This window comes from Patella vulgata, chromosome 3, assembly GCF_932274485.2.
Source record: "Patella vulgata chromosome 3, xgPatVulg1.2, whole genome shotgun sequence".
NCBI lineage: Eukaryota > Metazoa > Mollusca > Gastropoda > Patellidae > Patella > Patella vulgata.
Window position 1 is genome coordinate 10,089,363 of NC_065881.2, and position 27,893 is coordinate 10,117,255.

A 27,893-nucleotide genomic window follows, 5' to 3' on the forward strand; every position below is an offset into this window, starting at 1 on the left:
TCTGCAATATCACTCAAGATAGAAGCGGACATTAACCCCTATTAGACCGCTGAAAAATGACCGTGAAGAGAAGGGTTGTCTGTATTTTGTCTTTCCTCTTAGAAAACAAAAGTAGATGCAGCCATTTTGACTTTATCAGTATTATACTGCTATAAAATCTGATTGTGATTTGTCGGATGTTAATTCAACCACATTTTCCATCAGACCACAACAATTTAATGATATGTTCTTCAAGAACACTTATTAAAATGTTGCTTCCCATTTCTGTGGGGAAAAAAAATAGATTAATAAAAGATACTAGTTAGGTATACTCTGAAACTTTTAGTGACTATCTATCAAGACCAAAAAGAACTAATAATTCAATTGTATTGGCCTTACTATTAACTTATAGTGCCATTCATGTGTAACTATTTAATCATAAACTTCAACCAATACTTCATGATAATCTTTTTATTTAATTAAAGACAATGAAGACAGTGACTATTTATCAAGACGAAGAAGAACTAATAATAAATTAGATTGGCCTTACTGTTAACTTATAGTGCTAGTCTTGTGTAACTATTTAATCATAAACTTCAACCAGTACTGCCTCTTATTGATGTTTGGATGATGTTTCAAGACACTGAATATGATTAAAGGGACAATAACACTCTTGCTGGCTTGAAAGCTCCAGAAAATAAATAATATCTCTATCTAAGTACTAGATGTGTTAGTGTCCTACCTGTTGTGTAAATTATCCATTACATCCTATTTTATTTGTCCAGAGGGTCGAAAATATTTTTAAATCGAAGTTTCATTTGAAAAGGTTTACGTTAGACGTTTCAAACCATTATGTTGAATTTTTCCAATTTTTTAAATTAGGTGTGTTAAGATGAAATTTGTATCATCAATTAATTGGAATATTGTAAAATAGTACAATTTGTTGACCAGAATAGAGATTGGGAAATATTATTCAGTTACAACAAGAGTGGTATTGAGCCTTTAAGAATGATAGGTAATGTTTGCTCACATGTTAAACAACAACCTATGTATTATAATCCTATGTAGATAATAATAGTGATCATATATTTATATTCTCAAGGCACACAGGTTAACAGGTATGTTTTGCCCATTGCATCAACAATTTTTATTTTTTTCTCCCCAACTTACATGGCTACATGTATTAAAATTGTTTTGCCTGTCACTATTTCTGGAACGCAATGTTTCTACATGTTATTTAGGTAGAATGTTCAAACTTGGTGTAGATGTTCATTAGGTGAACAATTTCCACTAAGGATAAACAATTTGATTTGTCGATGCTTTGGAACAAGATGACTCTGGTTATGATTGAGTGATGAAACTGTACTTAAGTGCCACGTCTAATAATCTGATTAAAACACAGATCTTATTTCATTCCGTTTTTTATAGTTCAAAATTTCGTTTTACTTGTCTTTACTACACTAGGATCTGGAAGAGTTGTTATTTACCGGCGTTCTAGTTGATGTGAGGAATTAGCCAATAAAAGGGTCTGTTAGGGCGAGTTCTTGGCGTGCTATGCATGGAACTGTGGGTAAACCACTAGAAACGTCAACGCTGATTGATTAATCAATGTCTGACATCATAGGGCCAAAAGCCACTCGTACGACACCTGACACGACCTTGAAGTACAGCCGGTCAGATCTTCATGTAGTGTAGGCCATCAAAACTATAAAAAAAACGAAACAAAATAAAGATCTGTATCTTAATCAGATTGTGACTAAATTTGATATTATTTTCTGCTCAGATTAAGCAAAGTTAAAAAGAAGTTTGATTGCCCAATGCTTCATAAAAGGTGTAGATGTAATTAATAAGTGTGATCTATTTCTTTGGGTAACGGCAGCCTCACTGTTGGCTTGTTTTTAAAAAAAAAAATCTCTTTCCATATTTGAGAGGAAAAGCTTTAAAGCTCAATTAGAATTGTTGCAATTAATTAATTCAACTTTTGATTTGTGCATGTAATTTTGAATCGCATTTCAGCACTGTTGCACTTTCGAATACCTGGCATTTTGGACCGATATCAGTCATCTGAAAGTTTAAAGCCAGTACGACCCAGGAATATAGATTTAGGGGTCCAAAAGTACAGTAGCGCAAATGTTATTTCAAATAGCCTGTACGACATTAAATTTATTTATTTTACCATCCACGGATTTACTGTAAAAACGTATTAATTTGTTTTGGCACATTATTTTTATAAATATATTTATAATACTAACCGGTGTAAACTACTCAACCCTGGAAATAGTGGAGGCCTTCGAAAGTATAACGAAACGAAATTTAGATCTGGGCCCTTATTCAGGAAAACTTAAACTAAGATACAATCGAAATTTTAAGAAATACTGCAATTCGATTGGCTAACCAGTAAAATCAACTTAAACTAAGATACAATCGAAATTTTAAGAAATACTGCAATTCGATTGGCTAACCAGTAAAATCAATTTGCATATATCCAATTTGCATATTGGTCAGCCAATCGAATTGTAGTATTTCTTAAAATTTCGATTGTATCTTAGTTTAAGTTTTCGTGAATAAGGGCCCTGTGTTTTAATAAGATTCTCCTATATCTATTAAACTCGGGAAAAAAGATTAATCTGTTCCCGACAATATGACAGGCACTAGAGAGATTGTGTCAGACGAAAACTGAATTGATGCCAGACAATGTCTTTGAGAGATGCAATATTTCCAGGCTTTTAAACTAGTCCACAGTTTTCAGAGTAAATGTTACTATTTCTTAGGGAATTTTTTTATGTTACTGAGTGTGAAATCCAGTCTTGATGCATCCTTTTAACACTATAGGAACCACTTGAAAACTACAATATCGTGGAAGTTGAATCTCTAATAAAAATATCAGTCCAAAAATGGTTCAGTTCTTTTCAGTAGTTACAAAGATATTTGGAATGAAATGTCACCGATCTGTGCTGCTTTGCTATGTAATAAGCCAATATTGTTGTTTCCTTAGGGGTGGGAAATCCTTATAGCCTCGATGCATCATTGCAAACTACAATATTGTGGAAGTTGAATCTCTAATAAGAATATCAGTTTAAAAATGGATCAATTCCGTTCAGTTATGAAAAATTGAAATTTTATCAATTTATGCTCCTTGGTATGTAATAAGCCAGTCACTGTTTGTCACAATATTGTAGTTGCCACAAGTGATTCCTATTTTTTAAAATGATGCACAAAGCCTTTAACTATTAGCTGTAAGAATCATAGAATATATTTTCATCTTACTATTTGTGCTTCATGTTAAATCCTGTTTGGTGTTTATTTTTTGTTAAATTTTATCATATTTCTCAAATATATTAAATCCTTAGTTACTGGTCGCTATGGTCACTAGGTTACTGAGCCTTTTTCTATTATGGCGATGAGGTCTCCTGTTTTCTGGGCTGTATTAAGCCTAGATTAGGCCTGGTCACTGGTGCCCACAGAAAATTTGTGACATTATGTGATGAACTGATAATTGAAATATATTAAATCGTTAGGTCGCTATAGTCACTAGGTTACTGAGCCTTTTTCTATTATGGCGACAAGGTCTCCTGTTTTCTGGGCTGTTTTAAGCCTAGATTAGGCCTGGTTACTGGTGCCCACAGAAAATTTGTGACATTTGTGTGATGAACCGATAACTGAAAGAGTTAAGAATATAGATAAAATGGTTATAACATACACTTTATATAAAAAATCACCTGAAAAATACCTGTTGTGATGATTTTCTAAATCATATTCTCATATTTTATTTTCTACGAGTTGACTTCCATTTTATATAATAGCTAGGCACCTCCCTCACAGTACATGTACATAACTAAACTTGTTTTAGGCCAGGCTTATGTCTCTCTTACAATGACTATTCCACCAAAAACTGATCAGTTGATGAAACAATTTGTCCAACACAAGCGCATCTAGAGCTAGGTTGGACCACCAACAACTAGCCTCTGGTCTTGTTCGGGAATCACACGTTCTACTTTTACGACTGGTTTCAGACAGTTTACCCAATCTCTTGCAGTAATCATGATACCAACACAAAATTGGTGTCATTTTGATCCCAGCCAAGTTGTTTTTACATTTTCACTGATCATACAGATGCCTTAAGCAAGGCTTGCTATGCATATCAGTACTTTTTACTTAAATAAATTTAATGGCATTATAAATGACACCATTATGGCCACGAGGGCATCTTTATTCTATTTGTCTATAGAAAAAATAAGTCAGATTGTGTTTTTTTGAGATTACTACCAAGAAATTTATAAATTGTTGAAAAATTTCTCTTTGGCCTTTCTAAAGTTAAAATGCAAATCAAATGGCTTGATAAAAAATGTGGCCTTTAATAATTGAATTATTGAAATAAAATTGAACCCTATGTTAGTCCCGAAATGACATAGTTGTATGGAGTGTATATTAAATCCAATTTCTGTCTTTTTCACTGTGTATCAATGGCTTAGATACAAAACTTAACTTGGCTTCTTTTTAAAAGGTAATATATAAATTTATCCATTATATTTATTTTTTTAATTTCCTAATAATTTTCAACTTAACATATTTTGTTGACCTATTCAATATGTATAGTTTTGTATTGACATTTTTCACTCCACCTAGACCTGCATTATTCATGTTATATTATGTTTTCAATTTGTTTATGTTGATCGAAGCTATATTATGTTTTCAAATTTGTTTATTTATATTGAATGAAGTTATATTATGTTTTCACATTGTTTATATTTTCATGTAGTTGTAATTTATGTTACATTATGTGCCATGCAGTATATCATAAAAATGATTGTCTAATTAATTGATTAATTCCCTTATTCAGCATAATGTAAACAAACTTATTACGTACATTAATTTCAAAAAAAAAAAAAAAAGAATTCCTTTTGAGTGTAAATTGACATATGTTTTGATATCCAATAGCAGGTTGCTCTCAGTGAGGCGATAAATTTAAAATAAAAAAAAAAAACAATTTGTGATTCCTTTAAACTAAATTATCATTTAATCTTGAAAAACACGGTTGCTTTCAGTGAATTTAAAAATTCCTAAAAAAAAAAAAGAACAAAAAAAAAACCACAACACAATTTACATGGAAAACAATCATTGGTTTATACATTAGAGATAAGTGTACAAACCACTGATTGTTTTCCATATAAATTGTGTCAGGTTTTTTTTTTTTTAATATGCTCAATCGCTAAATACCACTCAAGGATTAAAAATTACAATTTGTAATTCCTCTGAAATGTAATTTATCATTTATCAAGAAAAAACCCATCAGGGTTGTTATCAGTGAGGTGATAATGCAAACATTAAAAGTATTCATGACCATCTTATTTATTAGTATGTGGTCAAATGGGGGGGTGGATGGCCGAATGTTTAGCGTGTGCGCTTTATATCATAAGGTCTGTCATTGAGTCAACTGGCGTGGTTTTGATTCCCTGGTTGTAGGTGACACGGAGTAGGGTCACCTATCGAACCTCGTGGGTTTCTCCCACTGCTAAAGATCCATACAGGGTAGAAAACTATTAAAACTATTGAACCACTGCTGTAAAAATACCAAATCAATTAAAAATTGAATTAATTAGCATTAATTTTATAAACCACACGCATTTATAATAGTCGCACAAACCAAACTTATTGCTCATTAAATGGCATTCTTATTCCATTTACATAATATTCGTCACCCTGAAATTATATTTCCATAAAGGTAGATAATACATACTAATGGACGTGATGGTTTCACTTTGTAGTCGTTTGAGACCTCTTAATTAATATCGGCAGTTTAATTGATGTCAATTTTAATTCATTAGGTTTCCTGAAATATGCAAATTTCAATGATATCTGTCTGACTGACTTCTGATTGTTCAGAACGCGCTGTCTTAACGCATGGCATGGACACGCTTGGCATTTTAGCGGATGCGCCACAAGCAGAGAGGCCCCAAGCTAATATATTATGTATATTGTATGTCAATAAATAAATACTATACTATAAATAAATACGATACTTAATACTAAACTGCCAATTTTTAAACACAGCTTTTGTTAGATGTACCAATACAATAAATATATGTTTAATTTTATCTACTATTTACATTGATAAGGCAGCCGGTCATGACCGAGGGCTACGGAAAATGACCGGAACTAGATATGACCTTAACTGCGGCCCTGTGTTCGAATGTACTGCTTTATTTATGGTGTTGGCTATCGTTCTTGTATTTCTGTGTATAACTTGGTTTTGTTACTGCTGTTGACTTTTTATTGTAAATGGTGATGATGGGTTGAAATACCAAAAATAATAACATTTGGAATAAAATGATTTTTGTGTTTTTTATATTCGCGGGGGGGGGGGGTGTATAAATCTGTCTTTTGGTGTCTATGTTAATCTTTGCAATTTGGTTCGTCAGCTATTCTGGGAAGTGCTGGTTGTGTCGGAGTACTGATGCTACACGAATAGAACTTGTTTTATACTTTAGGGCAAATTTTACCGTCTGCCTTCAGTTGAAAGGATTTTTCTTAGCCAATTTCCCGTCTTCATTAGTCCAGTCGGCGCGGAACAGAAGGACGTTAAACCCCATTTCATTTCTTAGCCTATAAAATCTCAAGACAAACTTAATAGTGCAACGTGACTTTGCCAGTCATTTTGGTTGTCTGTCGGCCATTCTACCTTGTATCAGCTTTTCTGAAAAGGGGAAGTTTTTATCATTGCAATTTCTCGAAACGTTTATATTTGTGAAATTCTGTTAAAAGAACGCCGACATCAATCAGCTTTTCTGAAAAGGGGTTGGGGTATCGAAACGGTGATATTTGGGAAACGTTGATATTTGGGAATTTGTCTGCAAAATAACGCCGACACAAATTTAATACCCTATAAATAATATAATTCAAATTGTCACAGAGCCGTAATTATGAATACTTTTGATATTCAAAGAAAATGGGTCATCTTATTGCTTAGACATGCCATACGTGCTTCTCCAAGAGCAACTCAAGAATGTGACGTCATTCAAATCTAACGTCATAGTTTCGTTTATTGCATCACAAAACCATTGCGACACAATCATTGCTAAGCTACTCAAGCACCAAGAAGAAAAACAAAAGCGCAGATCTAGCTGTTTATTTTTGCGAAGAAATTTATGGTGCTTTGTAGTTCAAACACGGAAATGAAATCCGGCGGAATTCGCCGATTAAAGAAACAAAAAGAAACGAAGAAAGGGAAACAAATGGGAAAGACATCAACAAGTAATGGCAGCGCGAATGGAAAGGAAGAGGCATCTCAACAAGAAAAACAGACAAGATCAACTTTATTTGATGCTAGTTTAGAAGCATTAGACCAATTATTTAGAGAAAGTAGCGCTGAAGATATTTTACAGTTAGGGCCCAGACCCGAACTGGTAAGATTAAGTTTAGAAAAGAGAAGTTTTTGCAGTTTGATATCATCCAGTCCAAAGGAACAGTTGGCTATGTCAAACACCACTGAATAATTTAACAAACTTGAACTTTTTAGCTTAGATCTAGGCTAATCGACGTTCGCGAAAGGTACTTAAGTGGGGCGGGGGTGGGGTAAACTGGGCTGCAGCCAGGGACCACGATATTAAAGGACCCCCTAATTTAGTTCTAAATGTATTGTAGATATAGGCTATATGATTGTGCCAGTACTAGGGTTACTGACATAAAAATTGCATTTGTGTGCTTTTGACAGACAATGGCCAGATTATGAGCCTATTTTACCGTTGATGCAATGGCCCACAGGGTCGGCAGTGACATCTTCAGTCAGGGGGCTCCTGACAAGCTTAATCCGCCCATGGGTAGGCCTATACAGAAAGAAATTGAAAAAACCTACCCACTACCCAGTTAAAATATTTATGGATCGATTGTTACGATATTTTATATTTCATTGAAGCTTGGAATGACACCTCTAGCCATGGCAGCATCTGTTGGAAACGTAGAAGCGGTGACCAAACTTCTGGCAGCGGATGCAGATGTCAACGAAAAATCAAATGTAATCTTTTCTTTTCTTCTATTTTTTTCCTTTTTTTTTTTTTTTTTTTTTTTGAAACTAGTAAATTTAATCTTCGGCTTTAATTTTAATTTCAAATAATTATTAATTAATTATTTAATTCATCATCAATTAATTTACCATTCAAGTAGTCTAGATCTAATTTAATTATTATTGGAAATTCGAACTGATTTGGTCCAGTTATTAAATTAGTAGGCTATGTTAATCAAATACAGTTATTTCAGTAATACCCAATTTCACACGGTTTTGACCTAATGATTTTAAAATCATTTGATCTTTCAGTTGGATGCAACGGCGCTGATGCAAGTTACGCGTAGTAAGAATTTAGATATAGCCGAACTACTTTTAAAAAGTGGCGCGAGTCTTACTCAGACAAACATTGTAAGTTGGTCTACTTATAAACTAAGTGGGTCCTCCGCTTTCCTCCCACTGCTAAAGACCCCTATACACAAGCGAATTATTGAAATAAAATTGAACCATATGTTAGTCCCGAAATGATCTAGTTTGTGTCGAGTGGACGTTAATCTCTCTCTCCCTCTCTCTCTCTCTCTCTCTCTCTTATGTACGTGTCCAGAGGATGAGGGCAAAGATAAAAACTAACGTGCGAAGTATTACCGCCGTTTTGGATCACTCCACTGTAATCCTATACATATATGCACCTAAGTGAGCAGACATAGGCCTATTGTCCCAAAGCTTCTAATTTTATCAAATTCGCGGGTAGTTCCTCCGACCTAACGCCAAATTGACGTTTTCTCCACCTTGGAGAACACTGATGACTTTGCTCAGAATAAAGTAATTTAAATGAAATTTTCAATATATTCATTTTTCATTATCTATTTGAACTATTATAGCAAGAACATCCACCTCTTTATCTAAATCTTACATAATGTATCTTTAATAAAATACCTTTGGCCATTCTAACAGCATATTTGCACATTATTTATTTTTTAGGATGGTGATAATGCCTTCATGTTAGCAGTGTCTACTGGTGATGCTAAACTCATCAACATGATGTGGCCATATAAAGATTGCTTAGATATAAACCATCATAATCGGGTACGTATAGCTCTTGCTAAATCTCAAATCTTTAAATTACAGTTAGCTAGACACCACCAGGGCTCTCACAAGCCTATGTGACGCCCCAGGGCAAAAGTTGCATACTGTAACTGCTTTGTTAAGTGCCTATGCTCAGCCGACTTTATGATAATGATACAAGAAATTTTACAATTCAGTTTTATATTAAGAATATTCTTACACAATGAATATTTCTGGTATGCACTTAGATAATTTGTCGCCTCCCAAGAAATGTCGCCCCGGGCATATGCCCCTCTCAGCCCCTCGCCCAACATGAGGGCCCTGGACACCAGATTTTGTACGCACTCACATTTCCTGTACCTATTGTGTGTAGAAAAATGACATGAGGTTTAACGTCTTACTTTTCTGCGCCAACTGCATGGGCAAATGAAATAAAATGGGGTTTAACGTCCTATTGTTCTGCTCCTGCTTGGCCAATGAAGACGGGCATACGCCTATAGTGTGCTGTGGTCTAAATTTTTCCCGGAAAGAAGACACTATGGCCTACTCTAATATCGAACTCCAACTGCCAAGGGATATTTTACGTGTACGACAGCTTTCCTTGTCAGGCCCTCCGTTCTGCACCACTGACAATTGGAAACCACGCCGGAAAACCCCAATGAACGCATGGGTTAATGAAGACAATGCGGTTTATTATATACTGAAACATTGTTTTGTTGTAGATGGGTAATACAGCTTTACATTTAGCAGCAGAAAAGAAATGGGACACGTGTATACAATTCTTGTTGTTGAACGGCTCTGATGTCAATCAACAAAATAACGTGAGTTCAATCAATATTGAAAAACTATTTTCAGAGAATTACAATGAATAATCTCCAACTTGAGAACTATTAAATCTCCTTAAAGGCGTGTCTCTGATTGTTCCTCTTGTTGTATCATTAATTAAGTACTGTCCCGTCATATTGTATAATTTTGGTCTTTTGAAGACGAGTTATTTGCCCCTGAATCGGATTCAGACCATTTATTTTATAATCTCGCTCATTGGACGCTTACGGCTAGCTCCAGGGCCCAATCACTTAATCTGATATGTAAGTTTGTTTGTGATTTCTTCGTATTGTGTCTTGTCCGTAGATTTGTTTTGTGTAATTGTGTAGGGTGCAGCCTCCCCCCCCCCCCCCTGAACTTACTATTAGTCACAGCTTAATATAGTTTTTACGTGTATATAATAGAAATGAAATGGAATGGAATGGGGTTTAACGTCCTACTGTTCTGCTCCGACTGGGCTAATGAAGACGGTATACGCCGTACAGTGTGCTATGAGGGAAATTTTGCCCGGGAATCGGCGCTACCCTTATTTCCAATTCCAACTGTTAAAGGTCATTTTACCTTAACACGGGACCTCGTATTTTCGTCCTATCCGAACGACTAGACACTGCCCTTGTCAGCCCTCCTGCAATCCCGAGAAACTTTCTCGGCCAACACCGGGAGCGAGCCAGAGACCTTCTGGTTAGCAGCGCCCAGGACCCACAGCAAAAAAAAAAAAAATACTAGAGAAGCTTAGTGGTTACGTAATAAATAGTTATAGAGTTTTATAGAATTGCGTTCTGTGTAGTGTGTATAACCATAGTGTTTCATAGAATTGTCTTCTGTGTAGTGTGCATAACCATAGCGTTTCACAGAATTGTGTTCTTTGTAGTGTGTATAACCAGTGTAACCATGGTGAATCCTACTGGGTTAAATTTTTAAGTACAGGATCGCACACTATAAGACTTTCACGCGTATTCTAAGAATAATTTATGTCAATTGTTTTGTTTGTTTCTTAGGTGGGCTGGACACCACTGTTTACTGCTGCAACATTGGGAGATTTAAAAACAGTAGAACGAATATCCAACGCTGGTTCCGATTTATTAATAGAGGATACGGTATGAGTATACTTTATCAATTTTATGTTAAAAAATAATAACGAATTTATTAATATAGAATACTGTATGAGTATACTTTATAAATTTTATGTTAAAGGATAATAATGAATTTATTAATAGAGGATACGATATGGACATACTTTAAAAACTTTATGTTAAAACATAATAACGAATTTATTAACAGAGAATACGGTATGAGTATACTTTAAAAACTTTAAAATTTTTATGTTAAAACATAATAACGAATTTATTCATAGAGGATACGGCATGAGTATATTTTAAAAACTTTAAAATTTTTATGTTAAAACATAATAACGAATTTATTCATAGAGGATACGGCATGAGTATATTTTAAAAACTTTAAAATTTTTATGTTAAAACATTATAACGAATTTATTAACAGAGACTACGGTATGAGTATACTTTAAAAACTTTAAAATTTTTATGATAAAACATAATAACGAATTTATTCATAGAGGATACGGCATGAGTATATTTTAAAAACTTTAAAATTTTTATGTTAAAACATAATAACGAATTTATTCATAGAGGATACGGCATGAGTATATTTTAAAAACTTTAAAAATTTTATGTTAAAACATTATAACGAATTTATTAACAGAGAATACGGTATGAGTATATTTTAAAAACTTTAAAATTTTTATGTTAAAACATAATAAAGAATTTATTCATAGAGGATACGGCATGAGTATATTTTAAAAACTTTAAATTTTTTATGTTAAAACATTATAACGAATTTATTAACAGAGACTTCGGTATGAGTATACTTTAAAAACTTTAAAATTTTTATGTTAAAACATAATAACGAATTTATTAATAGAGAATACACGAGTATAAATATTATGTTAAAAATAAAACATAATAACGAATTGTTTCTGGGTGAAGGATGAGCTGGGGGGATTGCTGTAGTATTTACAGAAAGGAGCAACAGTTTAAATCACGACTAACTGTGTAGATTAATATGAAATGTGTTTTAGACGGGTAAACATCATGCGGTGTGCTGTATAAGTGACATCTTGCTCCGACAGAGACTTTTCCGCCAATGTTCTTGACTTTAGTACTTAGGACCTGTGGCTTTCGTACCACCCGAACGTCCTGTACTAGTACTATATGGACAATCTACTAAACGCAATGGTCGAGGGAACAAACATGCCAAGTTTCATGTCGTCGAACCATAGACTTTGTTCGAAGGGATTCACTGTCAAAAAGAAACAACGAAATGAGTAAGGACTCATACACGAATCCTCGCTCCACAAGTTTCATTTGTTTTGTATGTTTGACAGGAAGGTAACACTGCTTTATGTAGAGCTATACTGGAAGAGAAAGACGACGTGGCTGATTTTATTTCCAAAAGGCTCACAGACGTAGAGAAAGCTGAATATTGCAATGTAAGAAATAATACTTCTTTTTGGCGGGAATTTCATATTTCCTAATAACTTTTGTACTTCCATTTCTGCTATTTTTAAAACAGTGGCTGTATTTACACAATGTAAAGTAACATCCATTGCGTTGTTCATTGAGTCATATTAGTACAATAGGGATCCCTTGCAATTGGAGGGGTTGGAATGATCAGCGCGTGCGCATTGTATCATAAGGTCTGTCATTGAGTCAACTGGCGTGGTTTCGATTCGACGGTTGTACGTGACAATGAGCAGGGTCGCCTGTCCAACCTCGTGGATTTTCTCCGGGTCCTCCGGTTTCCCCCACTGCTAAAAACCACTACGCGCAAGCGAATTATTGAAATATAAATTGAAGCATATTTTAGTCCTTAAATGAACTATTTTATGTCGAGTCGACGTTTAAACCCATTTCTCTCCCTCCCTTGCAAACTGCAATATTGTGATAGATGAATCTCTAGTAGGAATATCGTTCCGAGAATGGCCCAGTTCCATTCAGTATTTACAAAGATATGTTGAATTGAAATTTCATCGATCTATGCTGCTCGCTATGTAATAAACCCGCCGCTATTTTGTTGTGGGCGAACAGAATTGATAGGCCTATTTTAAAACCATTGAATGCAAACCGGTAGGTTATTTAGCGGGGATATTTTTTTAACTGCAATAAACATATCATGATTCCTTCAGTTCTCCTAAGGACCAAATCGAGTTCCTAAATTTTTCTTTCATCTATTTTAGTCCCGTGTTGATAGACTGCTAGAACCAGATGAAGTAACTATCAATGGAATTACCCAATACTACGATGAGGTTCTCTACCCAGTCCTGCTACATCTTTGTAAATACGACCACCTGCGATCAGCATTGAAGAGTTCCAGATTAATCCAACATCTTGTTAGCATCGCCTATAGATATATTGAACACAGCCAGGTTGTTGCCCAAAGTTGCTTCATCTGTACCATGCTGATGTTCCGCTATTCTTCTGGAACAGATGAACGGTTTGTCAGTCAGTTCCAAGCAGCAAGTGGTCCGGACTTTATTCTCCACGCCCTGGGCGTTTTTGATAGTTATCCCGGTGGTTTAGTCGCTGAAACGGATGTTACCACGAATTGTTTTCTGAGTTTCCTTCCCTTGACGGAATCCTCTAAAGGACAAGCGTGGATCAAACAGAACTCCCTTCGTTTATCAACTTACATAGAAATCGCAAAGAACATGAACATGTTCTCCAACCACATCATGGACGAAGGTTGTAAATTTAAGTTCAAGATGATGTGGAAGCAGTTTATAGCTCAGTATGAGTCAGCAATCAGGGGTCACCGGGAATATAATCTGGTAAATTTACTAGAGGAAGAAGAACGTGAAAAAGTTCTCAAAGATAAGAAACGAGATCGCCGTAAGATGAAGAAGCTAAACAAGAAACAGACAATACAAGAAGAGCCTGAAGATAAATCATTATCAGGAAGCTGTTCTTCTGAAATATCAATTGACTCTTCCTTTGATGAGAACAACCATTCTAAATTTAACCCACAATCAGAGGAACCCCCCAGTGGAGGAGGTACCGGTAGTCTCGAAAAATGCGATAACCTGGAGACCGAGTCTGAATACAACTGTAATGTGATCAATGCGAATGATATCGACATCCAAATAAGTCTTCCCACTTTCACAGAAGATGAAGACAAGAGATCAGAATGGGTAAAAGTTAGCAGTACCAAGAAACCCCTTACTACAAAAACAGCTGCTCCCAAACCACAACCCCTGCTTCAGGTCAAAACCACCAAACCTGATCAACCCAAACAACCTGATAAGCGTCAGACTAAACCCGATAAACCCCCAGGCGTTGAGAAAACGAAAACGGCTGATAGTCATAAAAGTTGGGCTGATATTGCCAAAGGTAACACCACAGCATCAACGACACCGGATTCGAGTCCAATTATAAAGACCGCCCAGCCTGCTCTGGAACCATTCGCAACAATTGTCAAACAAGGTCTAACACCACCCAAAGCAAGTAGCCCCGACCTGATTAAACCCACGTCACCCGTCGGACATTCGACGCCTGTAAAGCAAAATGAATCCATTGTCGAATCCCTTAAAGTTGAGAGCAGTGAATACTACCAAGACTTCCCATCGCTTAAGGGCGAAGAGACGGAGTCTATTTGGGGCCCCTGTATCATTGAACCTAATCAATCAAAGTCTGCCAAACCAACCCACAGTCCGGAATATGTCCCCAAAGCATTGTGGAGAGAAACATCCCCAGCAGATACTTCGTTTGGTGCTCAGTTGGACAAAGAATTAGCCGAAGAGAGTTCGGTGCCTCCAGGATTTGAAAAACAACCACAAGAAGAGGTGGTTGATTGGTGGGACGGCATGGGGACATTACAAATCACACCACCGCCATTTCAACCATCATTTGTTTATCAGGAAAATCAGATTACAGTCCCTCATGAACCCCCAGTATCCGTGCCTCCTAACGTTTTTTCTACACAAAACAACATGCCAAATCCGCTTTTTAATCCAAGTCATAATGACCGGTCTTTAAACCAAGTTTCAATTAATCCAACTGTCCATCAGCAACCAATTAATATGTTTCCTAATCACCCAATGTCTCCACCCAACACTTCTAGTCTGCGTAAAGATGAGAACCCTTATCATCCGAAACCTAATACTGATAATCTTCCCATGTCCAACCATAATCTTCCTATGTCCAACAATAATCTGCCCATGTCCAACGATAATCTTCCTATGTCCAACCATAATCTTCCTATGTCCAACAATAAGCATCCCAAACCTAATACTGATAATCTTCCCATGTTCAACGATAATCTTCCTATGTCTAATAATCTTCCCATGTCTAATAATCTTCCCATGTCCAATAATCTTCCCATGTCCAACGATAATCTTCCCATGCCCGGAGGGGTAGTTAATTCAATAATGCTAAATGATGGTACTATTTTAAACTTCAACATGCCGAATAACTTTAATGGGTATCCTAATATTAACCAACAGTTTCCTGCGAATGGTCCAGCTCATTTGAACGACCAACGAATGGAGCATGTTTATAACCCAGTTCAAACACCTGTTAACTATGCATCTGCAACAATGATTGATCCGCAAGCTAATATCTACATGGGTGACCCAAATATTCCTTCCCGGTCAATAAATCCTTACGAAGGTGTGATCCCACCTCCGACATATCCTTGGCCAGATCGAAAACAGGAATACGACGATTATATGGAACAAATGTGGAATAGTGCTATGCTCCTTCCATCAGTTTTTCAACTGCCGAGGTATCTACGTGAATCGGTGATGCCTGGACAGTGTCCATCAGACACGGTTCTCTACCCAGCATCTCTCAGGGACGACGAACAGCGGGATCCGGAAACTAGTTCCGATTATTCCACTCAGAGTTCCGAGAACACGGACACCTTCCCGTCCTTCCATGACGGTAAAGATCTTCTGTCCACAAATTTCCTCTTTGAAGAGTTGACGAAAGAGCAGATCAGACAACAGAGTAAGAAGCTATCCAGTAATCCTGATGGGAAAGACAACCTCTACCACAGCGACTTAGATTACTATAGATCGCTGTATGGCCTCATGAAAGAGGATGCTAGATCCAAGGCAGAAGCAGAGAGGTCGTCGTCACCGATTCCTGAATGGGCGACAGAACCACATAATCCTGATTATGAAATTCAGACCGCACCTTTTCTGGAGAATGTCTGCGACTCAGCAGATTTCAGAAGAGATGAAGCAGTATCATCACCACCACCTCAACCAAACCTAGTAAGTCGTCGATGGAAGAGTAAATTGGAAGAAATCAAGTTGCTACCAACAACAATGAGACGCCATGTTGGAGACATAGTGATGCCTGTTCAATCTGCTAAATATAATATCAATCTAAAGTGAGTATTATTTCATGAATGAAGTTTTCGGGGTTTTTTATTAAGGCCATAGAAAAATATATTCTGCGTCTAACTATGCATGTTTTTGCATGGTATTATAAAAATATCGTTTGGTCGCTTTGTCTGTAGTTTTTACTGCTGAAATAGTCAATGGTGGTGTATTTTGTATAACGAAATAGACTATAGTGGTATATTTTGTATAACGAAATAAATTATATTGGTATATTTTGTATAACGAAATAAATTATAGTGGTATATTTTGTATAACGAAATAGACTATAGTGGTATATTTTGTACCATGAAATAGACAATGGTGGTATATTTTGTATAACGAAATAGACAATGGTGGTATATTTTGTATAATGGAATAGACTATAGTGGTATATTTTGTATAACGAAAAAAATTATAGTGGTATATTTTATATAACCAAATAGACTATAGTGGTATATTTTGTATAACGAAATAGATAATGGAGGTATATTTTATATAATGAAATAGACTATAGTGGTATATTTTGTATAAAAAAAATAGACAATGGAGGTATATTTTGTATAATGAAATAGACTGTAGTGGTATATTTTGTATCATTTGCAGTGGAAATTCCGTTGTACTTGGTTATATGAAGAATGGAGCAGAAATAGCGGTTAAAGTTATAGAGAGCAAGCAATCAAGATTAAATCATCAACTTATTGATAAACTTAATTCACCAAGCATGAAACATCATTTCCTTCTTAAATATTTGGTAAGTTAAATAATAAAATAAACCTAATTCACCCAGTATGAAACACAATTTCCTTCTTAAATATTTGGTAAGATGAATAATAAAATAAACTCAATTCACCTAGTATGAAACATCATTTTCTTCTGAAATATTTGGTAAGTTAAATAATAAAATAAACCTAATTCACCCAGTATGAAACACAACTTCCTTCTTAAATATTTGGTAAGATGAATAATAAAATAAACTCAATTCACCTAGTATGAAACATTTTCTTCTTAAATATTTGGTAAGATGAATAATAAAGTAAAACTCAATTCACCCAGTATGAAACATCATTTCCTTCTTAAATATTTGGTAAGTTAAATGATAAAATAAACTACTTACTTACCGGATTAAATAAATTACACTGACATGACCGCAACACTTTAATATTGATATTGAAATTTCTGCACTGATCGGAAGAATAAAGATTAGCATACGCCGTAGACTGTGCTATATGAGTTAAATTTTGATAGGACAGCGGCGCTGCTACCCACCGTTTTATGAAATTCCAAGTGTCAAGCGTTCTTTTACGTGTTTTTCGTCCCATCCGAACAGCTAGACCCTGTCCTCGCCAGGTCCTCAGTCCCGCATCCCATTAAACGCTTGGCTTAACGGATACAAACGTTTTTATCCGCCAATCTTTGTAGCCGGTGGGATGGGGGCAGAGGTGTGTAGCGGGGGTGGGAGCGGTTAGTAAACGACCAAAGGCAGTTAATAACGCCAAGATTGGCTGAGAAGGAAAACGTGGACAGGTAACAGGGAGACCAAATATCTGTGATGCCCAGTTGGCATCTTAATTTCGAAGTGCTGGTTCTAAGAGCTTTAAACCTTTTTTTTTAAACAATATTTTATTCCTAAATTGAAAGGGATTGAGGAACAGGCATAGCCTATATGACCTCTCTACTAAGAGCTTAAAACTGATTGATGATGCATCGCCAAGTTGTGTCTAATAGATATATATCTTATTGTTTGTTACAGACGATAGAGAGGAGTGGTAATAAACTGTATTTAGCATCAGAACTGTGTGATTATACTCTAGAGGAATATATTCATATTGTTGGTTTGAGTCATCAACACGATCCTCTATCAGCCAATAAACTCTCCTGGCAACTACTTAAAGGACTGAACTATTTACACACAGAGCTTGGTATCATCCATGGTAATATGAAAGTAAGTTTATCCATCTTTGATTGACATTTAGTAATTGAACATATTAACACAAGGTAGAATTTTATGGATACACAATTACTGAGTTTAATACTAAGCCACGTTTCGACGAGGATAATCTCGTCTTTATCAAGCAAATGATTCAGATATGTGAATGGTAGGCAAATAGATACAGAATATGGGTTGCGACTAATTTGTGTCTATTTCTAGGTCCAGAATATTGGCGATTTAGCCTCTTTAAAGAAGAACATTTTTTGTCCCCCGCCTTTCGAAGAAAGCAGGGGACTATTAAAATGGGTTTGTCCGTCTGTCTGTCTGTCCGTCTGTCCGTCCGTCCGTCTGTCTGTCCGTCACACTTTTTGGGACACAATAATTCTCCTTCTTATTGACCTAGAATGTTCAAACTTGGTGTAGGTGTTTATTAGGTCAATGCCTTGTGGGAGTTCGAAGATGAGCATTTTCTGCTTATGGGTAAGCAGGGATAAGCAATTTGATTGGTTGATGCTTTGGGACACGATAACTTTAGTTCTAATTAAGTGAGAGTGATGAAACTTGGTGTATAGTTTCATTACATCAATACCTTGACTAAGTTCGATAATGAGCATTTTCTGCTTAGGGTAAGCAGAGCGATAAGCAATTTGATTGGCCGAGACTTTGGAACACAATAACTCTCCTTCTAATTGAGCTAGAATGTTCAAACTTGGGGTAGGTGTTTATTAGAGGTCAATGCCTTGATGGAGTGTGAAGATGAGCATTTTCTGCTTAGAGTAAGTAGAGATAAGCAATTAGATTGGTTGATGCTTTGGAACACGATAACTTTAGTTCCAATTAAATGACAGTGATGAAACTTGGTCAAGACTTTGGAACATAACAACTCTGCTTCTAATTGAGGTAGTATGTTTAAACTTGATGTAGATGTACGTCTTGACTGAGTTCAATGATTAACATATCGAGCTAAAGCTAAGCAGAGATAAGCAATTTCCTTAGTCGATGCCTTGGGACAAGATAACTTTGATTCTATCTGATAGAGAGTGCTGAAACTTAGTGTAAATTGATAATCAGTTTGATTGCTTGATACTTTTGAAAAAAAAAAAATAGAGTGCGATTAATTTAACATACATTATGCAAGAGCTAAATCTGATTATTGCAAGTCTTTATTTGGGCTTCAGATGTCATAGAAATTATAAATTAGATCTTTATTTACACAACAAGAACAAAATCAACTCTGTAGACCCACGGATGGCTTGGATTCGACTGGATTTAAACAGGATTTCGTTGATTGATTAAATTTTTAAATGGCGTTGTAAGCGGAAATTAACCATAACGTTGACATCATACTCCCGGAAATAATTTTAGATTGAGGCTAAATGATAGATTGTACGAAGCGAGGCCGCTGTTGAGCGAGTCCGCATGTCGGTCAATTTGATTGAAAGTTCGATAGATACGGCCTTGATATTATGTTTAGTTGTGGTTAAAATGAGAGTTTGGATGTCACTTGCGTTTACAGAAAAATTATAGAAATTGATAAACATCGCAGCTAACATCACCCCAGTTTAATTGCAGCTCCATTGGATCACTGTTCGGGAGTTACGTAGACCTACCAGTTACAGTACAAGAGTGCACGCAGGCTAACAAGAAGTCGGCTATAATTATGCCTCATTGATTTGGTACATTCCTTTCAAACTTTCGCTTCTTATCTATATATTAAAAGTCTTATTTTTAATTTGTAGTAAAAATAAATGTGATAGGAATTGAATTGCAACCCCGTCTCAAACCACAACCATTGAAAACGTTACTTAATAATCGAGATTATGTAGGTGAAGTTAACGCCTGTCAATCAAACGATCGTCCATTCTCGGAGATGGTGAAGAGAGATTTGACTCCTATTTCTAGTCAAAAATTACAATAGTGATAACTTTGTTCAGAATAAAGTAATTTGACTGAAATTTTCAATATATTCTTCTTTCATCATCTATTTTTGAACTGTTATAGCAAGAATGGCCAACTCTCTATTAAAATCTCCCATAATGTATCTTTAATATGTGTCATCTATTTATTTGAGGATTTCGGCGGGGGACATCAGCCTCACTGTTGGCTTGTTATATATATTTTTAGCCTCAGAATATATTTGTCGATTTTGATGGTAAATTATGTCTGGGTGGATATGGTGTTGATAAACTTCACAGATTAAACAGAATGTCCACAAAACCATGTAAAAAAGGTTCGTACTCACAATTAATTCATGAACACATTTTGCCCATGCAGTGGACGAATTTAAATATTATGCTTTGGTCCATTTCTGTATTATTACGCGTATACTGCAGTGAGTCTAGATAAGGCCACACCAATTTTCTTCTTATTTATTCTAGAAAAGGGGGTAGGCGGCCGAATGGTTTAAAGCGTGTGCGTTAAATCACAAGGTCTGTCATTAAGTCAAGAGGTGGGGTTTCGACTCCCCGCTTGTACGTGACAAGGAGTAGGATCGGATCGCCTGTCCAACCTCGTGGATTTTCTCCGGGTCCCCCGGTTTCCTCCGTCTCCTAAGGACCCTACGCGTAAGCGAATTATTGAAATAAAATTGAACAATATGTTACTCCCGAAATGACCTAGTTAGTGTCGAGTGGGCGTTAAACCCCATTTCTCTATTCAAGAAAAAAAATGATTTATAAACCAAAAGTAATTGGTGTGACCTGATTGAACTGAGTAATAAAAGCTTGGTCGTTTAACGGCTGCTTTCACAATAGTGATATCGCAGACATCTTGAAATTCGGACTGCCATTACGACCCTGACCCTAACCCAACCCTCGCATATCTTTTTCGTGCACTAGATCATGGACCGTGTATATACGGTCCATGACTAGATCAATGTGCAAGAGACCTACATTTTTAGACCCGCTCAGAGACTTTAGTACATTCTGGTGCCAGAAGTGTTACTCCTGACGTTATAAGGCGTACGAATTGGGTCCAGATTTAAAATCCCGAAGGATCCGAGTCGAAATTAAAACTGGTGTACTCTTGTGGCTAGTCTAGTGTTCACGGGACTTTGGAGCTCACGAAAATAAATGGGGTTTAACGTCCTACTGTTCTGCTCCAACAGGGCTAATGAAGACGGGCATACGCCATACATTGTGCTATGAGAGAATTTTTTTCCCGGGCATCGGCACTACGGCCTACTCTTATATTGAATTACAGCTGCCAAGGGATCATTTACGTGCACGCCAATATGTAACGGGACCTCGGTTTTTCGTACTATCCGAACGACTGGACAGCTGTCTTTGTCAGGCCCTCAGCCCTGCACCACTGACCACGTCGGAAAATCCAGATGAACTTTCTCGGCCAATGCAGGAATCGAACACGCGACCTTCGGGCTAGCGAGCCAGCGTCCTTCCCGCTTAGACACCGTGGCTCCCATTGAGCTAACGAAACCTTAGTACATCCTTGCTAGTATCAGAGACATTACTCCTGGCATTACCAATTTGATCCATATTTAAAATCCCGAATGATCTGCGCCTAAATAAGAACTGTTGTAATCTTGTAGCGAGTCCAATGTTAAGAGGACATTTGCGCTCCTGGGTTACCCTTTTAATTAAATATCATTGATAATTATAATTTCAAGATACATGTAGATTTGTAGGGTCACATAAACTCTCTTTGTTTGAATTTGACAGCTGATGAACGATTATGGAAAGCGAGTGAATGTTTATCAGATAATGAAGATATTGAACCAACAACATATTCAGATGTTCAGGTAAACAACTGGTTACCATTATAATGCCAGTTTATATCTCATTGCTTCCTTGGCGGAATCTGGTGGCCGAATGGTTTAACGCGTAGGCTTTAGATCATAAGGTCTGTCATTGGGTCAGTTGACGTAGTTTCGATACCCCGCTGGTCTAACCACGAGGGTTTTCTCCTCCGTGTCCTCTGCCCCCACTCCCTACTGCTAAAGACCCCTACCCACAAATGATTTATTGTAATAAAATTGTACCGTACATTAGTCCCGAAATGACCCAGTTTGTGTCGAGTGTACCTTAAACCCCACCTCCGCCACTGGCAGGTAGTTAATATTCGTGAGAGAGAGAGAGAGAGAGAGAGAGAGAGAGAGAGAGAGAATGAGAGATGGGGTTTAACGTCGACCCGACACAGACAAGGTAATTTCGGGACTAACAATGTAAACATATGGTTTAATTTTTTATTTCAATAATTTCCTTGCGCGTAGGGTTCTTTATTAGTGGGAGGAAACCGGAGGACCCGGAGAAAACCCACGAAGTTGGACAGGCAACCCTACTCCTTGTCACGTACATCCGGGAATTCGATAGTTGACTCAATGAAAGGCCTTATGATACAGCGCGCACGTGCTAACCATTCGGCCATCCACCACCACCACCACCAACACCCCCACCCCACCCACCCACCCCTAGTATTCACGAGAGAAAAGCGAGATTTCAAGACGTAATATAGTTTAATACACTAATTATGGATTTGAAATTCACTGGGAATAATAAAGCAGGTATTTTCAGTCTGGCATAAATCCGAACGGGCTGCGTACTGGTACTAGAATCAGTGCTGGATTTACCTTTTGGCTTAGCAGGCTGAACCCTAGTGCCTCAAGATCTAGGGGTGGGGGTTATAGCCAAGGTGTATACTATTTATGACAATGCAGGGGCGTGTCCAGGAATTTGAGCAGTCTTATTCTCTGCGCCAGCAGGGGGAGGTGGGGCGCCAGGACCCCCCCCCCCCCGCCCGGGGTCACATGCTTGCAATGTCCCATATATACATCCTCGACTTTGCTCAGTTGTGTTTAAAACAATCTCCCATTTTGCTCTCATCAAGAAATGGGTGATAGCGCAACTACATCACGGGGGGTGTGGGGGTGTGGATGCCTGAATGGTTAGATGGTGTGGTTTCGATTCCCCGGTTATACATGACAAGGAGTAGGGTCGCCTGTCCAACCTCGTGGGTTTTCTCCGAGTATTCCGGTTTCCTCCCACTGCTAAAGACCCCTACGCGAAAGCGAATTATTGAAGTAAAATTAAACCATACGTTAGTCCCGAAATGACCTAATTTGTGTCGAGTGGACGTTAAACCCTCTCTCTCTCTCATCAAGAAATGGGTGATAGCACTGATTAGGATGATCAACTAGAAGTGACTGTAATTTAGATCTTGCTGTCCCGGGAGATGGACAAAACAAATATGATCATGTGACGTTTTACCTGCAGGTGTGTGGTATGTTGATATACTATATATTAACTGGTGGTAAACATCCTTACGGTGAAAATCCTTACGAGATCGAGGTGAACATTTGTCAGAACTGGGGACAGATGATGTTTATCAGTGAAGAAGCCAATGATCTTACATCCGCCATGTTGTTCTCGGATATTACAGCAAGACCAACTATTGAACAGTGTTTAGGGTAAGCTCGCTTGTAATCTGATTAAAACAGAGATCGTATTTCGTTTCGTTTTTTATAGGTCAAAATTTCATTTTACTTGTCTTTACTACACTAGGATCTGGAAGAGTTGTTATATTACCGGCGTTTTGGTTGAAGTGAGGGATAAGCCAATGAAATGGTCTGTTCCATGCACATATATTCAATCTGATTAAAACAGAGATCCTATTTCGTTTCGTTTATAGTTCAAAATTTCGTTTTACTTGTCTTTACTACACTTGGATCTGGAAGAGTTGTTATATTACCGGCGTTTTGGTTAAAGTGAGGGATAAGTCAATGAAACAATGTGTTACGGCGACGTATTGGCGTGCCGTGCATGGAACTGTGGGTAATTCACTAGAAACGCCAACGTGGATTGATTAATCAATGTCTGACGTCATAGGTCAAAATCCACGCGTACCAACCCTGACACGACCTTCGAGTACACCTTGTCAGATCTTCTTGTAGCGTAGGCCATCGAAAGTATAGAAAAAAACGAAACGAAATATAGATCTGTATTTTAATCAGATTGACTCGCTTGTGTTTTCGGTTATCCGGTTATCCGACCTATCCCATTTATTTGACGCGGGAATGTTTTGTTGTTTTGTTTGTTTTGTTTTTTTTAAAAAAAAAACTGACTGTAAATGTGGATTTCTGAGGTGTATCCCAATGTTTCTAGTATGCAGAAATTTAGTGCGTGACAATCTAACCAATTCGTCAAAAACGACGTAAATTCAAGACAAGGAGGTTCCAATATACGTGATAACATTTTAGTTAAAAATTTCTTTAGGCCCCCGCCCTGCACACCTTTCGAGCCTACCCCTCTCACAGGCTCATTCTCAGTCCTCCCCTGTGGGGCTGTGGAAAGACAGGTGGGAGTATCGTAAAATTTTATTGTCCGTTTGATATAGTATTGGGTGAATTCGTCCATGGGAATATCGTGTGAAATTTTATTGTCCGCTTGATAGTATTGGGTGAATTCGTCCATGGGAATATCGTGTGAAATTTTATTGTCCGCTTGATAGTATTGGGTGAATTCGTCCATGGGAATATCATGTGAAATTTTATTGTCCTCTTGAAGGTATTGGGCGAATTCGTCCATGTGAATATCGTGAAATTTTATTGTCCGCTTGATGGTATTGGGTGAATTCGTCCTTGTGAATATCGTGAAATTTTATTGTCCGCTTGATGGTATTGGGTGAATTCGTCCATGGGTATATCGTGTGAAATTTTATTGTCCGCTTGATGATATTGGGTGAATTCGTTCATTTTGACTATTGGCTAGGATCAGTGTGCTTGACTTCTAGTTTTATTATTCTTTCAGGCACCCTTTCTTCTGGTCTGATGAAAAGAGATTTCGACTGATATTGATAGCTGGTTCCGATGTGTTGAAAGAGATGAAGACTGGGTAATGTGTATATTTCTGTGTTAAAATGATCGGTTTCCATCACTGGCCCCCGATGATTTTTTTTTGTTTTGATTTGTTTTCTTCGTTTTTTTGTTTTGTTTTGGGTTTTTTCATAACATAGTGTAAAAAGAATGCATCTTTGCATACAAATTACGATCTGGGTTTTTATAAATCAGCAGTAACTTCCAAAACCATATTTTTCATAAAACTATTAATTTGTGCTTTTTAAATTGTTAGTTGTAGCCTTAAAGGGACATTAGGTAAGATTAGCTGACAGTTCTCGCTTTGTTAAAAATAGATAATGAAAATAGAAAATGTTGAAAATTTCAGTCAAATTACCTCACTCTGAGCCTAGTTATCGGCGATACAATAACATTGTAGCCTCGATTGCCATTGCTACGTTGTTACGATAATAAACAAAGTCTTGATTATCCATTCTTACGGTTATTTCATTAACCGCAAAACTTATTCAAAATCTACTAAATATCGGATCCATCTAATTAACAATATATATCATATTTTTAGGCCTAACGAAAGACCTGCAATAGGCAGATTTAGCTCTTGCATAATGCCTGTTTAAAGAATTAATAAATTGGCTGTATAGTAAAATATTATCGATCTGTTTCAGAATGGCTGTTACCGGAACCGGTTCTACTACTATGATAGATTTCCTTAATGTTGTTCCTACTGATGACGTCAGCGAGGATTGGGTTAGTTAATTATAGGTCTGGTAGACTATAACAGGATGGGGTTGGGCAGGGGCGGGCTGGAAAGTTATTGGCCCCATGGCGATGAAGAGTACGTCACATAACAAGAAAAATGAAACCCCCAAAAGTTTTAATCGTCCAAAAGATAGTTAATGATACCATCTCGATAAACCGTAAAATCAAACAAAATTGAGTAAAAATAGCTCTGTGTTCTCCGAATGAGAAAGTGAGGTCTTTTCATCTAATGGTTAATGCCTATAGGTTCCCACAGTCGTGCGATGCGTTGCGATAGTATTGTTCCTATTGAGTCCACAATCTGGTACGTGCAGAGACGTTCGGATACGTTTTGATATGATCAACACGATTGCAACGACTGACCTCAATATATGATAAGACCTGATAGGATCACCACGATTAAAACCACTATTTCAATCGTAGCACGAATCGTGATAGAGGGAATCTAGCATTAGGAAATCCCCTTGTTGATTAGACCGTCAGCACTAACATAAAGTCAGTACTACTTTTCTGCTCCGACTGAACTAATGAAGAAGGTTATACGCCTATACGCCAGACAGTGTACCACAAGAGTAATTTTGCACTACGGCCTACTCTTGTATCGAATTCCAACTGTCAAGGTTTCTTTTACGTGCAGGCCAACGTGTACACGGTACCTCGGATTTTCGCCCCAGCCAAAAGACTAGACACTTTCCTTACCAAGCCCTCCGTGATGTAACACTGACAAATGGAAACCACGCTGGAAAATCCCTGAGGACTTTCTCGGCCAACACCGGGATCGAACCCCGGATCCCCAGCTAAAAAAAGAAAGTGCTAACTGCTAACAAAAGAAAGTGCTAACTATGCTAACAAAAGACACGGCCATTTTGTTTTAATGTTTTGTTTTTTTATATTACAGATGTCTGATTTAGATCCAGTAGTATTAAAGGACATGAGATCATTTCGTCAGTATAAAAACACACTAGCTGAATTAGTTCTATTTCTTTACAATTGCTGTCTTCACTTCGACAAAATGTAAGATTTTGTTCTTTAAATAGTGATACCATGATGTCCGTTTCCACAGAAAAGTAGGATGTTAAACCCCATATTTCGTTTCATGTATTATGGGTGTTGTTAGCCGTGAAAAGTTGGGTAACTGTACACAGTGAAGGGTGTTTGGATGGCCGAATGGTTAGCGTGTGCGCTGTATCATAAGGTCTGTCATTGAGTCAACTGGCGTGGTTTCGATTACATAGTTGTACGTGACAAGGAGTGGGGTCGCCTGTCCAACCTCGTGGGTTTTCTTCGGGTCCTCCCACTGCTAAAGATCCGGAAATGTTAGTCCGGAAATGACCTAGTTTGGTTGAGTGGATGTTAAACTCTCTCTCTCTCTCTGAACAACAGTGACAATTTACAATTTATCTTTTTAGGTCGCCTTCCGCAAGAGAAGTAATGGATGATCCATGTCGATATTTTCTAACTAAATTTCCTCATTTATTTATGGCTGTATATCGAGCTATTAAAGTATCGGATCGGACCAACAGAACCTGCTATAAACCATTTTATTTATACTGCTGTTAAAACAGAAAAACTTCTGGGCAATTTGGATTTAGGTAAAGGCCTATTTAAAATTCGGAATCCAAAAATATTAGCCTTCGTTAACTATGTATACTTTTTATGGATAATGGCTGTTAAAACAGAATAACTTTCAGTAATAAGTTAAGGCCACTGGGCCATTTGGATTTGAATAAATGCCTATTAAAATTTCGGAATCCAACACTATTAGCCTTCATTTACTATGTATAATTTTTATGGATAATGGCTGTTAAAACAGAATAACTTTCAGTAATACGTTAAGGCCCTTGGGCCATTTGGATTTGGGTAAAGGCCAGTTAAAATTTCGGAATCCAACAATATTTTCTGTGTGTTGTACTATATATAATTTAATTTTGATCAATAGTGGCTTATGGAAAAATATGTACTTCGAATTTATACTTTTACACCATTTGTCTTTCACATTTTGTATAGCAATTTACTAAATAATACATGTAAGCTTAACTTATTATACAATATTTTATTTATTTTTATAATATTTACACAAAACTATATATGTATAAGAAGTTTAATATTTACCTATACTTTTTACAAA

General features: G+C 36.9%; 1 protein-coding gene across 1 annotated transcript; it reads left to right on the plus strand.

Annotated features, from left to right (window-relative positions):
* Positions 1-7,178: 7,178 nt before the first annotated feature.
* Positions 7,179-27,860, plus strand: LOC126815348 (uncharacterized). Its single transcript, XM_056099985.1, has 16 exons — positions 7,179-7,416; positions 7,884-7,990; positions 8,291-8,389; positions 8,960-9,064; positions 9,766-9,846; positions 10,867-10,965; positions 13,122-16,276; positions 16,872-17,019; positions 18,019-18,210; positions 20,323-20,428; positions 21,876-21,955; positions 23,427-23,620; positions 24,960-25,043; positions 25,672-25,753; positions 26,664-26,779; positions 27,175-27,860. Exons 1-16 carry the CDS (start codon positions 7,212-7,214, stop codon positions 27,323-27,325), a joined length of 5,004 nt encoding a protein of 1,667 aa, XP_055955960.1. The 5' UTR covers positions 7,179-7,211; the 3' UTR covers positions 27,326-27,860.
* The last annotated feature ends 33 nt before the right edge of the window (positions 27,861-27,893 follow it).